Below are 15,537 nucleotides of genomic sequence, written 5' to 3' on the forward strand. Positions count from 1 at the left end.
TTTTATTTTTCAGTTCACATATGGTTTTAATTTTAAATACATTTTCTTTTTACTTAAAATTATTTATGTTGAAGACTATATTTCATTGTTCTAAGTATATATTTCAAATAAATAAAAATGTGTATAGAAATTATAATTCTTTTCTATCTTATTGTCACTTTTACTAGTACGATATTTGAAGTATGTTACTTTGACAACGACGTTTGTTGATTGGCGCGTTCAGCATTAGTCGTTTGTGTCTAATGTCAATCTGAAGGATATTTTCACTCGATTAGAAAAATGGATGGTTGTTTTGGTTATCACGAATTGAAAGCATTGCAGGAATTAATTAATCCTCTTAAAAATGATTCAGATTCTGAGGATGATTTACCACAGGCTGGCGCTCGGAAACTTGGTAAGATTTAACAAGTTTACAGGATATAATTGTTTCTTCTTTACACTCGTTTAATATTTGATATTTACAATACAAAGATTTCTTTTTCCTATAATAATTACTTAAAATGGTTTAAAGTTGAAGCTATTATTCTTATGATGATAATTAGTATATTTTTGTTTGAAAATTACATTTTACTTAAACAAAATGGTGTGCGTGTGTGCAAAGTAGAATTTATAAAATTATTCAAAATAAATTGCACTGTATTATATTCATATTAAAACATATGAAATTATATATATTATGAATAATATAAACATATGAACAATATGTATTGCTGGCAATAATATTGATTATTTTGGATATTGTAAATATTCGTGTATATTATCTACATTTAGTGTATTTTTGTACATTTACATCTCCTATAAGTGAATAAATATTCGCCATTTAATAAGAAAATTTTAGTTTTTGCGACAGTATACGCGATGTATAAAATAGATATTTTTAAGGACCTGGCGATATCGGTACTCGAAATGGAAAGTTTCAAGACCGTTCGGGCCCACATGCACCGCTGAAAGCGGAAGCTGATGATATTTGGCATCCGTCTGAAGCAGTTGCTTCGCAGAGTACGGAAGCCTACGATCCAAGAAAGGTGCCGGATTATGAGATGAAATTTAAGCAGGCGGTGACGGCGGAAGACGTCTTTTTGGGCGTTAGTATCGCATCAACATGTGTACAGCAAATAGATCGCTTTTAAACTCGGCTAGTTTGCACACATTTTCAATAGAAGTTTCCTAATTAATTCCTTGTTACAGGTTGCGAATTGTTGGTGTTAAATGCAAATAGTCGCTGTGATAGAATTTTATTTCATTCAAAGTTTATTATGATATATTATATTATACTTTATTATATTTCATTGTTCTATGTCAAGTATTAACTCGTCACACGAATTGCTAATATTTTAGTAATGATTTATTTATTCAAGGGTTCTTTTTCCTGTTACATAATTTACATTAAAATGTATATTATATTTTTACTTTACAAGAATTGAGATCGATTTAATTAAAATTAGTTCTCTTCTTTTAGTGTTAATTTTGTTTCTCGTGTAATATTCTGTGCACCATGTATTATATTTCATTATAGCATGAAACAGCTCGTGTTTTATATGTTATTTTGTACCCGAGACATTTTCAGTAGTTTTTTCCTCTTATCTTTCATATTACACGTAATTCCCTCGAGATTATTAATAACGAGTGCTTCTCATTGAATTAAATGACTCATAATACAACCTTGCTTCCAGTGAATCGTAGTTTTCCTGGTACCAATCATTTTCCTATATTATTTGCAATTAAGTAGTGATCACTTCATGAAATTCCCGTTATTATCTTGTTGTTTATCTTGCAAGAAATATGTCACATTAAAGTATTTATTTCGAATAATTATGTACTAAAACCATAAAAATACGTTCTTTATAACATAGGATCATTTTCATTTTTATTTATGTGTGTTACGTCGCAATTAATTATTTAAAATAGTTAAATTTTCATGATTGTATTTCTTTCGTATTTTGAAGAACTGTTTTCATTCTGTATATTAAAAAAGCTTTCAATTCCAAAGAAACCGTAGCAAAATGATTAATCGTGGCTACTTAATCACGTAAAGTGGATTTAAGTGTTAATTACGTAAAAGTTGAACCTAAACTAAACTTAGTATATATATGGTATATACTTCTATTATAATAAAGAACTAAGTCACATTTTCTTGCTAAATCAGATGGGCTTCAAAACGCCAGGGACCGCATCCTGCGAGTGGTTGTCCGTATTGGTGAAGATGCCGCAGGAAGTGCGCGAGAAAATCGAGCTGTCCGTGGAAACCGAAGCGATCGACGTGCGGAGCCCAAGGTGAGACAGGAACCCAACGATTTATCAGGCAATCCCTTACGAACTTTCGTTGCTTTGACTCCAGTTGGGCCGGAATTTCTTTGACAATTTTACGAGTCCGTAAATCTGCCAGAGCGTAAAACCAGTCACAATTTTCCAGATATCGACTGCATCTCGAGACGCCACATCCGGTTGATCCTAACGCTTCATCGGCCAAATGGCATAGTGATATTTCTACCTTAGAGGTCACCCTCAGACTTGTACGCGAGTTGGACGGTGTAAATTTTTAATCAACGTTACGGTAGGCTTTTAATCTCGACTCTTATAAAAACTTGAGGGACTTCTGTATCGATCGCGATTAGTATCTTCGCATCTGTGTACATTACTGTTCCTAAAATTAGTCATGTTAAATCATGTTAAGGGCTGATCCTTGATATTCGAACTTTGTTATTTTTTAAAATCTTTTAACCGATGAATGTCTTCAATTATTGAAAAGTAATATTTGTAAAATTTAATATTAATATTACTTTATATGTAACAATACCTATTTAATTTTATTTTACCTATTTGATTTAACTATACTTATATAACTAAATTCTCTAATATCTTGTGGTAACAGTAACATTTTGTTAATTTCTGTAGTTGATTTCTTCCTTTCTTTTGCGTTATATCTGTGATTTCAAATTTACGAATGGTAGTACATATTTAGTTTCTCTTTTAATCTTCTCTCTCTCCAGTAATGAAATTGCCATGCCCTTACAGAAACGATTCTTTTACAGAATCCAGATCTCTATTTTTATTTTAATTGTTTGACGGATCGAAAAAGAGATTCGTTAGTAATATAAGAAGTATAACATGTGAGATGCAATATATGGATCGTAATATTGTACATGAGATGTTTGCTTGAATGTACAGGAAAAAGCATTATTTGTTTATAATATTTCTCTTCGTATCGGATTAAAGATCGACGTATTGTATTCTCTTGTATTGTATTCTTGCTGTTAAGGCAAATGATATTCATATTGAGAGTTGCGTTTTAGAATATGAAATAAATACCTGCTGGGTACATATTATACTAACAATATATATAACAAATTTACTTGTAAATGTTGATTAATATTAATTTATGATAAAATAACTTTTTATGAAAACTAGGTTTTGATAAAAATACTTTGATTCAAGGTATAAGTAAAATAAAATGAATTGTGTATCCTACAATAATGTAATAAGTAATGATTACTTTCATAAAACATAGAAAATTCAAGCATACTATTTCATATGTTTTAAAATCAATATTAATAATATCATTTTGACACAAAATTCAGTAGAACCTTATTTATGCAAATAAAGGTATAAATATAGCATTATTTACCTTCTTAACATGAGTTTGTATATTTAAAAATATGGTATAAATAAAGGATAACATAAGAGCTTAGATCACAGAATCATATTTTGTTTGGTTACTTTGGTATTTTCAAACAAGCTATAATAAAAATATTTCAATTTTACTTTGTTGGCTTCATTAAATTTTTCTGGTCGACAGAATCATTTATTTTAATTAAAATTTTTCTTGAAAAATGATTTTCCCTTGAAATAATATAAAAGCATGTTTTTATAGAATTTCATGCAAACAATATTATATTGATACTAAACTAATATACATAAGATAGTATATTAGCAATATTGTAATATCGGATGAAACATATTATTTTACCACACTAATAATTTAAATTCATTGAACGGCTATCGATACGATATTCACGAGAGAGAGATAAAATATTCAAAAGAAATGAAACAAACGAAATAACCAATCAAACAATGAGAATTTTTATAACAAATGTTCCACGTCTATTTGCTGAGAGTGTTCATCTAGTTTTAAACGATCGATTATTTGCGAAATTCTCAATGCATCCTGTCACGTGTCTCAGACAAGACTCTCTTAAATAATCATTTCCATAATCTCAGAAACCACTCGTGTCTCTTGATGCGAATACAGAAATTACTCAGACCTTATTATACATAGATGATCGTTTCGTGCTATGAAATCTAAAGTGACCCGCCTCTTTTCTAAGATGCATCTATTACATGCCAGAAAAGGGATGAAAAATCACGATAATGAATGCAAAACCATTGAAAGAATCGAAAGTGTATTCATGCTTTCGGTATATATTTGATTCTTGAGTCGAGTCGTTCATGTCTGATAAAGAATGGCTAGAATAGGTCCTTAGCTGTGTCGAGTGATTTATTTTCGTAGATTATCACTTTTCAATCATCTATGTATAAATTAATATCCTTTTTAATTTCACAGACTATTTAATGATTTATTTTCGCGGTTTAATTAGTACTTTTACTCTTATTTTATTTTGTATTAACTCTGCAGCATTCTTTTAAATTTTTTTTTAGTTCTTTAAATAGAGGATGAAAATTGGAATACCTATATTTATTAATATTATGTATTTTTACCATCTTATTTAAACATGTACATTTAAAAGAGTGAAACATTAGAAATTCTAGATTTAGAACGTTCCTCGAGAATCTGCTGCACGATTATACGCAGAATTTCTAAAACCATCTTGCCAAAGAACTTACGAGTGGACGTTGATTATTTTTCTTGCCTGCTTGTTATGCATTTTGTCGTTTCGGGTCGTTTAGTCACTATAGCTAAGGCTCATTTCACGTAAAGCAAGTTTCTCGCGGAAAAGTCTGCATATTTTTATTTTTCTTATTTTCAGTCGTTAGTCGCACATCATTTTCATTAAAAATTATTTTATTAGAAATTAGTACCTTGATAAGAAATATAAATTAGATAACGAATAAGATAATAATTAGAAGTTATTTTGACCAGAAATTAATATTTTGTGGAGCCACAACATGCCTTATTCCATGGTAACCTTGAAAGAATCGCGGATATCTTTGTAAATTCGATAGCGCAAATGCTTTCATCAATTTCAGGGAAATTAAGATTTCACCGGATCGTGTATCTATCCGTGGATTTATTTCCAACTGTTCGAAGAAGTACGAATGTAAAAGTTTCGCCGCTGTTAAACGCGATCGCAGATCTGTCTGTGAACTTTCGAAAGAACTTCTTTTCACGGCATCCATCTCCCGTTTTTCGTTATTAGTTAAAGCAACCAATTAAAGAAATTGTGTTTCGGTCGGATTGTATGTACACAAGGTATCTCAGGATTTCTTAATTAATTACGCATATATATCTACCGCCAATTGAGCGTGTTATTTCGATTATAAGTAAGAGATAAGATAGATCTATTACTTTTAGAAACAATTTTTACAGGTCTATTTATTGTTCCCACGATTTGAGACATATCGTCCCGTTATTCATATTAAGCGTTAACTAAACACAATTCTTCTGCGACATAATCGTAGATAATGTACACAACAATTGTGTAGTGTAACGGATACTTTTAGTTCAGAGAGTGTTCGTATTGTATTTGTGTATTGTATGTGTATTTGTTCGAATACTTTGCACCAGTTCGGTAGATGAATCTGATATTAGATAAAGAACAAGGGATTAAATTCTATGGAGAAAATATAATTATTATTCACGCGACGGTATGTTCATTCCGTAGAGCCAATTTGTCGAGAAGTTCGAACGCTTTAGAAACTTCGAGACGGTGTTCCTTTGGCGTGTTGACCCGTATGACCTGACTGTGACATATTGCGTAATGCAGTGCAGCAACACATTGTGATGCATGAAGAGAGATGCACAACGCTGCGCGGCGGGTGAAACGCTGACGCCCCCGGTAAAGGGAGGACGCGATTCTTCCCCGTGAATCGATTACTGGGACCGCAGTCGATAATACGAATTCCCGCTATTACTGTCACCTACGTGTTCCGTTCTTCTCCTTTATATTAGACTTCTGTATGCATTGAATACGTTTCTGTTTCTGATATGAGAATGATATCCTTTCAAAATGATAATTTTTGGAATTTGTAGTAGCAGTTTACGGGAAGTTGAGTGGAAGTTGTATTCCATCAAAAATGAGCAAGTACTATTCAGCGATAATATTACATAGCATGTAACAAAAGTATATGGTTCATCGATGGTTTACGCGATAGCGCGAATTTTCTCTTAAAATCCATAAAATATTACACGCATTCGGAAAATATAAAATTCTTATGGAAGAAGGTGTATTTAGTATTATTAGTTGATAAATTAATTATTGTGCAAAATTATTGTATTAATAATTAATTATTTACTACGATATTTTGTTGACAAATGAAATTTCACTTATTCATCAAATACTTATTCATACAGACACTCTTCGCTTGTATTCCTTGAAGAGCATGTTTGCGCCGTAATTCTCTGATTATATTCTTGTAATTACGAACAAATTTGGCTGGGTTTGAATCGTCCACCTCGCCTGTTACATACCTTGTAGACTTTTCAATTTCGTTCATGCCGAGTGTTCCACACTCGGTCTAGATATAGCGTCGGAAACGGGACGAGGCATATATAGCCGTAGACATTTTCCGAGGTTGCATTTCAGCGGCCATTATGGTTTTCCCATTTCCTGAATGTGATATCCAGGTGAAAGGTAGTCGGGAATGGATACAAGGACACGTGTGGTCCACGACCAGCCGCAAGGGTGAGGGCAGAGGGATACGGACGGATAGCGGTCATAGCTGGCAGAGATACGAAAATAATTGGGCAGAAAGCTAGCGGTTTCTCAGGCGAGACTCTCTCGGATACGTGGGATGATATTCGCTGGTTGTGTCGTATAATTTACACGGTCAGATGAAAATAGCGGAAAGAGATGAAGGGAACGTGAAATCTTCCTTATTTGTTCAGTAGTGTACCGAGAGTTAACGAAAATCAGTCACGATCTGATTGGAATTGAACTCGTTAGAGGCCGGGTTGCTGGGAGGTTTATGCGAATTTGCATAAACTCCCGCCTTTTCGTGAGAGGATTTCCTTCTTTTATTGCGGTTTTGTTCCTCGTAGGTCTTTTTACGTCCTCGAGTTCTTTGTGAGCGAAAGAAGCTTATTTTACAGATCGAGGGAAACCGGATTCCATGTATTCAGATAGTTTTACGATGGTTTAATTGGAATATGATGGTTTTAAAGATTCGAATTGAGACGTAGTTTTAAAGATAGAAAATTGTTTCATTACGTCTTGAATATGGTTTTCTTTCGAAGAAAAGACTATGCCACGCTATTGAACGTGCTCGAATCGAAGTTTCCCTTTGTGCCTTCATTCCCATTTGTAAACGTTGGGATGTCCCGTTGATAGTTTGCTCGATAACGTATTCGATTACACGATATCGCATACTGTCGATCTTTATCGACAATATTTGGTTGACTATCACGCGCGATGTGTACCAATGATGTGTAACGATGAGCGGCATTCAGGTAATTATAAGACCTGTTACGGAGCTGCAAATTGTTCATGGATCTTGATATAACAGGCGAAGTCGCGACAGCGAACTTAACAGGTTGTTGCCAGAGACAGGGTAATTTGTCTTTGGTAAATTAATAACATCGCGGTACCTTCCGTAAGAAGTTTTCAACGCGGCTTGCCATCCGCTTTCATTAAAATTCGATGATTTATCTTTTTGCGCGCCACTCGCGTGCAAATTATAATTAACTGCATTGCAAGAATTTGCAACAGAGATATGAAAAATGAGAGAGGAAAGCGGAGTTGCATTGGGCAACATCGAATTCGATCAATTACTCAAGTAAATTTTTGTCGTTGAACATTTGGAAATAAATTAAAATATAAATTGATGTGTGAAATGAAATTTTATTACGAAGTTCTGGAGAATTTAGGAAGGAGAATATTCTTTCAACCTAACTCACATATTCACCGCGATTAAGCGTATCGTAATTGTTGTTTTAACGCCGAACTTGTCGCGAACGTTGAATTAGATCGGTGAAAGATAAATCATCGGTAGGCATGATCAATTTACCAAGAGATTCGGAACATTTCGATAAATTGTCGGACAGTCTCGCATGGGATATTGTGAAATTGCTTTGACACATTTCCTATCGTTTGCCTGAAGGCTGCTATGCAACGGAAATCGATAATTTAACCAATAGATAATACACACGGTCAGATGGAACGTGTCTGCTTGTGTGTCGTTCGTAAGCTCTATTCGTTGCTTTTGGCCAGTAATTCATGGGTCTTAATTCTCTTCCTATTTCATGTTACTTACACTGATATTACGTTCCTCTGTTTCACAAATGTATTCCTTTCTTGTTGTTTCATTTGGAGGTCCTGTATTTGCAATATTTTGATAACTTTCACTTCTTGTACTTTTTAATGTTTGCCGAGGGAAAGCTGAGACGCGAGATGATGAATTTTCTTATAAAATCACGAAGTGATAAATTTCAATGATCTGTTCAAAAATTGACCAATACCGCAGTAATAATTTATGATCTAAAAATGCATTCTTATACCGACAATTAACTTCTTTCCCTTTCCAATTCCCTCAATAATATTTTGGTCATTCATTTCTCGAACAGACGAACGTATTCTTCTTTATATTTGTAGACTCGAAATTGAGAAAATGGGAAGAAGTTAACTTCTACAACGAGGAACTTCTTTATTCCTGCAGATGTGAAAAAACAAAGTTGACTCGAAAATCATCCTCAGATGCATAAATCCGTTTGCCCGGAGGACAGAGAGTAAATTTTAACGAGGCAGGAGGTCTTTTGTTTTCCATTCGGCCGGCTTCAGTTTTCCATAAATTAATATTTACCAGAAACGGGAAGTAAAGCGAGCTACTTTTCAACTCGCTGGTCCCTCGAACCTATTTAGATCAAAGCAGTTGCTAAAGCAAACAGGCCAGCCTCTCTCTCCCTCTCTCTCTCTCTCCCTCTCCCTCTGTGCTGTGTCTTCGGCTGACGGGGACGAAATTCTCATTACTCTTGCTTGATAGTTTAAACAAGCATCGTTTGTTATCGACGAAACGAAACGCGTGGATATCGTGTTTTCTATTATTCTATTTCTAAGCATTCTTCTTCGAAGGACTCTTTTTCTCCAACTAGACTCGGGACGAAGACGTACGAGTAGAGGTTCAAGAGTTCACCGAGTCAATGCACTTCTATAAATCTAAATGAACGACGACAGGAAAGTAGAACGCTTAAATGCAACGAAACTGACGCGTAACGTCGTCGAGTTTCAATTTCGCGTTGTCGCGAATTGTTTCAACAAGGACGTGATATTATCGAATCATGAAAGTACTATTTGTACAATGACACGACGTTGTTGGTTTAATAAAAATTATCTTTTAATAAAAATCGCAAATTATGAATGTGAAAAAGAAATAAGAGCGACGTTAATTATGGTCAAACAAAGCAAGTCATTTGTGGTCGTTGAAAAATTATAATAACGAACGAAGTGGCAGTTTTACGATTTCATTTCGATTATGTAATTTTATTTCTGTTTGTCGGTTTTCATCCCATCGTTGTCCTAGAAATGTTTTAGGTAAAAAAATTTATTTTATATAATAAGAAAAGCTGATAAAGAAACAAAAATCACTCCAAATTCAAAAGTATTCAATTACATATTAATATTATTTTACGATTTCAATAAAAACTATATTTATTACGCTTCAAACGATTATTAGATCCCTTTACTCATTCTTGAATTATGAAGAAACGATTCATAAGGTGTAATGGTCTCCAGTTGAACGAAGACACAATTTTTACCACACGTCCAATAAGTTCGTATAGGAAAGTAATAGACAGCGGCGGGAAATATTTCGTCCACATGTGGATTGCACACGTTTTATCATCGTGATCGATAGTGAAGCACCAGTGGTTTAGGATGAAGAGTTCCTACGAGGACAGTGAGAAATTCATTGAACCGTTACAAATATTTGCACGTGCGATTGTTCTTATTCAGAAAAACATTAATATTGTATATAAACTCCTGACTTAAATTTCTATAAATTTCGTTTAATTTCGAGCTAGTAACACGTCGTTGTAACGATTTTCTGTGACAATTCTATAAAGCTAACTGTATGTATTAATGCGCGAATTTATATTACTCGTTTTATTTAGTGTTTCGATGGCAATAAACTATATCGTAAAATATATAATCATGTATTTATTCGATTTTATAAATATGGTATAGACAATAGAAATGTTTTTTTGCTTGTTTGGTTGTTATTATTGCAGAAAAATATTTTTTATATATAGAATTATAAATTCATAATCTTTTTTTATGTTGCAAATATGTTTTATTTATTTAATAATGTTTTAAATTGATATTAAAGAAGAAAAAAAATGACATGCCCCCAGAGAGATTTGAACTCTCGACCCCTGGTTTACAAGACCAGTGCTCTAACCCCTGAGCTATGGAGGCTTATACTCCTCCAACTTTTGGCATCATAGAAAAATGTTGCGTTTCATGAAATATTTACGGTTAGAAGTTAAATAACTATGAATATTCTTATTTTACTTCCACGTATGCTTGAAACATAATTCTGTGCAGAACTGGAAAGAAATCTTTTGAAAAGAATGTAAGTCTAGTTTACAAATGATTAATATTGTCGCGTAATAGCCATTGAAATTAATTACGTAATGGGAACGTAACGAATAATTCAGCCTTATTCTTAACACCTTGTCTGATATGCTTATCTATTTTCTATTTATAGTTCCCTATTCGATTAGGCTGCAGTTCTTATTTCATTTATCTTTTATTATCATTAATCTTTTTATTTTATTAATCTTGATATGTATTTGTATATTTTAAGGTCACTTGTCCTATTATATAAATCAATTTATTATTTATTATATATTATATAAAGTAAAAAATATTTAAAAATTTTATGAAATAAAAAATGATTAATCTTCGCCTGTAATCTTGATAGATAGACATAGAAGTAGTTTTTAATTACATCTACATTTCATTCAAACTTATTCATAAGATAAGAATATCAGCATGAATTTCTGCCATCATGCGATTCTTATCTACCTACATACATTACGCTAACCTTATGTACATGGTTCCGTATCTGATCAAACTGTTATTTTTATTTGTATGAAGTAGTTATCGAGACAATAGTATTTCAGAGTTAATTTCCTCGTTAATAATATAAAATAAAAGATTGTCGATTAAATCAGGCATAATTAGTATTCATGTGTATTCCTGATTGACAAACACACAATTTCTAACAATTAAAATTGTAAGTGGACTGATGGCGAATGCATCGAGCAAATTGTACATCGATTTTGTTAGCGATTATCTAATTACATGGTTATATGGTAACTGTGGCATTCATTGGTAATAGTGTTATTTAAGCGAATTCCAACGCGCGGTCGTGATTTATTATGCATACGCCATGCGTCATCCATAACATGCCACTCTTTCGAGTGAAAACAGATTCTACAAGTAAAAGGATTTTTCGAAATTTTCATTTATTTTTCTTAACCATTTGAAACCTCGATGGAGATTTATTTCAGTTTACATGAGTGAAAATTCGTAACGAAAGTTAAGAAAGACTCAAATATCTCGCCTATGTCGTACGGTGGTCCAAATCTTAGATAAGCTGGTCAAAACGTAATTTTTCGAAGCAAAGTAATATAATACATAGTTTGTTTAAAACACTAACAGTAAGTTTTATTGAAAAGGTCAAGATACTTGTATGATATTCTGACGTTTATCCACGCTAACGACTGTACAAGGAATGTAAAAGTATCCTAGGTATCGCAATCGCAAAACCATTGGGGCCTGCTAAGCCACGACGCAGTACGAGAGAGGGTTTAATTTATGGCACCCTCAAGTGGCTTTCTCTTTCTAGAACCGAGGGTGACGAAACCCTCCAAGCCTTTGAAGCTTCAGGTTTTCTTACAAGGGATGATTAAAAAGTTGCTGAATCGTGTTTCTAATTCTATTTTTGTTAATTAAAGTGATTTGAAGTATCAATAACAATTTGTCTGTTAAACGTGTTAAGCGTTAAATCTGTATGTATCTCTCTACATTTTAAAAAACATTTTTTGTCATTATTGGATGATTAAAAAAAGAAATGTCAATATTGGTATTACTCTTGTAATCTCACTTGAGCAAAGTTCACATTCAAACTGTTTAAAAAGAGGAAGACCATGACGACGACGAAGAAGAAGAAAGTAAGCGTCATTCCAACGATGTACCGTGAATGTTTAATTTGATAAACGTGGTAACGTGTTCCTCGAAACAAGTCGCAGTTTCTGTCCAAATAGCCGACATATGGTTCGTGCTCTGCACAATGTCTGCAAGTATTCAAAGCGTGTACCTGTGCTCCATTTTTGTGTTTAATCGGTGCATTCCCGTGTATACACGTAGCAACGAACACACAGGTGTAAACATAAACGGCGTTGCTGTTGTTGCACAATAGGGAAAGAGAGGAAGGAAGGAAGGAAAGGGAACAGGGTTGCTGGGCTCGGAAGGAAAAATGGGAGCGAACGGATCTGTAGAGAGCCATAGCTTGGGGAAACCAAATGTTTGCGGACAAATCGTCGTCGTTTTCGACGGGGAAAAATCAACAAACGTTTCTGGCTTGGCCCTAATGCACCGTCCGATGGAAATCGTTCCGCACGCGAGGACACGCTCTCTACATTCGACCGCTGAATTCCGGATCTATGAATATGTCTAGATACGGCCAAGGGTACGACGTGTATCCGCTTCCATCGTAGGTCGTCGCGTTTCACAGGTTTTTATCGTTTGATAAGGGGAAGGTTTTGTAACACGCAATACGCGAATTTATGCGATTTCCTTTGCAAAGTTTGGAGCATGTAGAAAAATGAAATCTAGGGAGAGGTATATTAACGATTATAATTTTATGATTTTGAGATTGTAAGATTTAAGAAGGTAAGTGTTAACGATTGTGAGATAGTAACGGTGCCGGTTGATTTGTTAAGGCTGTAAAGTCGTTCGTTTGATTGTTTGATGATTTGTTAAGGATATAGACTCTATCCGTATCTTACAACACGAAAATTTGAGCAATCTCTCTCCCTCTCTCACTCTCTCTTTTTCTATCAAACCAGTTTAATTTTCGTCCTTCGCACAGATCCAGCAAAATCTAACTAAAATGAAAAAAATAAACGAAAGTGGAAAATACTTCCAAACATGAGTGAACTCCACTCGTCAAAATCACGATTCATCCAGTAACTACGACTTGATCAGTCACGTAACCCCGAACTCTTTGATGAGTTTTTCGTTCGGTCGGGCATACATGCGGTTTTAATTTGGCTCGCACGAAATTTGGGAATTCAAATTAAGCGGTTTACCGAGAATCGTGACTCCCTTTATTTTCTCTGGACTTCGTCACTGAGAATACTCCGAGTGCTTTTGCTTTTGCTTCTACTGCCGGTCTGACTACAGCTTCGTTAGACTAATATCAGCCGGATGGTGCGAGGGAATCTTTCGTTTCCGACCGCGTGGAAGGGAAGCTAACGCGAATTTCGCTTTAATTTCTAACCACGTATCAGGGGCCACGGTATGCGGGCATCGGGTCGACTGGAAAACTGGGGCTGGCTCTCTCTCTCTCTCTCTCTCTCTGCATTCTCCAGAAACTGCGTTACGTACTTCCTATTAAATTAACTCTTACCGTTTTCGAATTTATCCCATCTATTACGATAAACGAGTTCCGAAATGTTTTTGAACGTCACACCATCCTCGATATTCATTATTCTCCGCCTCTCCATGTTTCAATTTCGTCGATGCGATTCAATTATATTTTGATGATCGGTTTCGCGAGTTTGATACGTTTTTCCTTTTGCTCGTGAGATTATTTCCGTGCAGTTTTTCCTGATACGTATTAATTGATAATTGAATTGAAAGCTGCGATATGGCTCAAAAGGTAATTGCATTTTTCATTTCGAGTTGAGGTTTGCTTCGGGACAATTACGAAAAGAAACTATAGATCTAAACTCGCCCTATTCCCTATGTTGTTACTCCACAATCTTTGAAAACCTTTTAATTACAATCTATCAAGCTCAATGGAGGAAAGAGAGGGATCAGTTAAGGAACCATCGTCCTTTTTCTTGGACTTTCAGCAAGCATTCGAAATTTCTTCTGGGCTTTTATTCGGCGGCAAAACAATGACCCTTTATAGCTCGTAAATTAATGGTGGCTTTTTGCCGACTTTTTCGACGTTCGAACGATATCGAACAGGTATCGGGGTAAGAAATCGATAAATTCGCGCAACAAAGACCGCGGAGGGGTGAATTGTAAGTCAGCCCCGTGCACAAAGTGCTTTAGCATTGTTGGAAGAGAGAGAATGCTCCGTGTCCCGAGCCCGGTTTGCTCGGTAATATAAAGGCATCGTATATTCAACGATACGTGGTAGAAATTATAGGGAATTTCGAAATACATCGTTCCCGTTCACGTTAGAACAGGGTCGTTCGTAGCAGTACGCCCACTGTTATTGCTATCTTGTAAATTTACCAAGGAATGATATATCCGTTTCCCACTTATGTCCAGAGTTTCGAACGATACATCTTTCCCTTTGACTATCCTATTTAAATGTTGCCCACCTCGTATAATGTGACGTAAATTATTCAGATATCTCGATAGACAGCTTTGCTTTCGAAATAATGTGGTGTAAAATAAAATAGCCAAGTTTGTCGACATGCGGTGTATTTTGTAGAAAATGTAGCAAATAATTAGACACGATATTTGAGATGGTTCTAATACTTAAACACCTAAACTAACAATCTGTCACATGCATATACTACCAATCGTAAATATCCGAACATTTTTACATTCTCTTTATTATAATATCGTTTTTTCTCTCTGTCGTTCCTTACATGTCTAATTTCCTTTTTATGATTTCTATTTTATTTTTTTCTACCCCTTAATTTCCTAATTTGTTCTCTTTCAGCTTGCAAAAGAAAAATACATTTTTAAAAATTAATCATTCAATGAATTTTTGTTACCACGTGATACCTCTTATTCCGCATTTGTGTACAGTTTTAGTATATATGAGTTTCTTAACGCGAACTTTACTTGACCGATACCATCGGCAAAAGTATGAAAGGGCGGAGTAGTCGTGCAAAATTTTGCCTCCAGAGAGATTTGAACTCTCGACCCCTGGTTTACAAGACCAGTGCTCTAACCCCTGAGCTATGGAGGCTGTTGAAGTTTTTTTTTCTTCTGCACATCTGGCTATATCCACCTTAAATTGCTTAATATTTTAACAAATTTTTCGAGTCTTGTCATTATTACAACATATGAGCGGTATTTTATTACTTCGTCGTATTCATCAGGATGATATTTCGTCAAAACACGCATCCAATACAACCACATCTCATTCAATTAATAGCCGATAGGGAATCGC

General features: G+C 34.5%; 1 protein-coding gene and 2 non-coding genes across 3 annotated transcripts; 1 reads left to right on the plus strand and 2 right to left on the minus strand.

Moving 5' to 3' along the window:
- The first annotated feature begins 133 nt into the window (after nucleotides 1-133).
- On the plus strand, nucleotides 134-3,327 carry LOC117237528 (protein PIH1D3). Its single transcript, XM_033501578.1, has 4 exons — nucleotides 134-394; nucleotides 883-1,085; nucleotides 2,147-2,274; nucleotides 2,414-3,327. Exons 1-4 carry the CDS (start codon nucleotides 280-282, stop codon nucleotides 2,541-2,543), a joined length of 576 nt encoding a protein of 191 aa, XP_033357469.1. The 5' UTR covers nucleotides 134-279; the 3' UTR covers nucleotides 2,544-3,327.
- A 7,183-nt stretch (nucleotides 3,328-10,510) lies between these two features.
- On the minus strand, nucleotides 10,511-10,583 carry Trnat-ugu. The gene has a single exon. It is a non-coding gene; the product is annotated as a tRNA-Thr (tRNA).
- Nucleotides 10,584-15,260: 4,677 nt separating this feature from the next.
- Nucleotides 15,261-15,333, minus strand: Trnat-ugu. Its single transcript has one exon. It is a non-coding gene; the product is annotated as a tRNA-Thr (tRNA).
- Between the last annotated feature and the right edge of the window lie 204 nt (nucleotides 15,334-15,537).

Source organism: Bombus vosnesenskii, unplaced genomic scaffold (genome assembly GCF_011952255.1).
Source record: "Bombus vosnesenskii isolate JDL3184/JDL3185 unplaced genomic scaffold, Bvos_JDL3184-5_v1.1 scf7180000013379, whole genome shotgun sequence".
Classification (NCBI taxonomy): Eukaryota; Metazoa; Arthropoda; class Insecta; order Hymenoptera; family Apidae; genus Bombus; species Bombus vosnesenskii.

Excerpts from the sequence above, each read along its gene's own strand:
- LOC117237528 (XM_033501578.1), top strand. The coding sequence starts at position 280 with ATGGATGGTTGTTTTGGTTATCACGAATTGAAAGCATTGCAGGAATTA. Across the intron at positions 1,086-2,146 it reads CGGAAGACGTCTTTTTGGGC|ATGGGCTTCAAAACGCCAGG; the intron begins GTTAGTATCGCA and ends TTGCTAAATCAG. Across the intron at positions 2,275-2,413 it reads ATCGACGTGCGGAGCCCAAG|ATATCGACTGCATCTCGAGA; the intron begins GTGAGACAGGAA and ends ACAATTTTCCAG.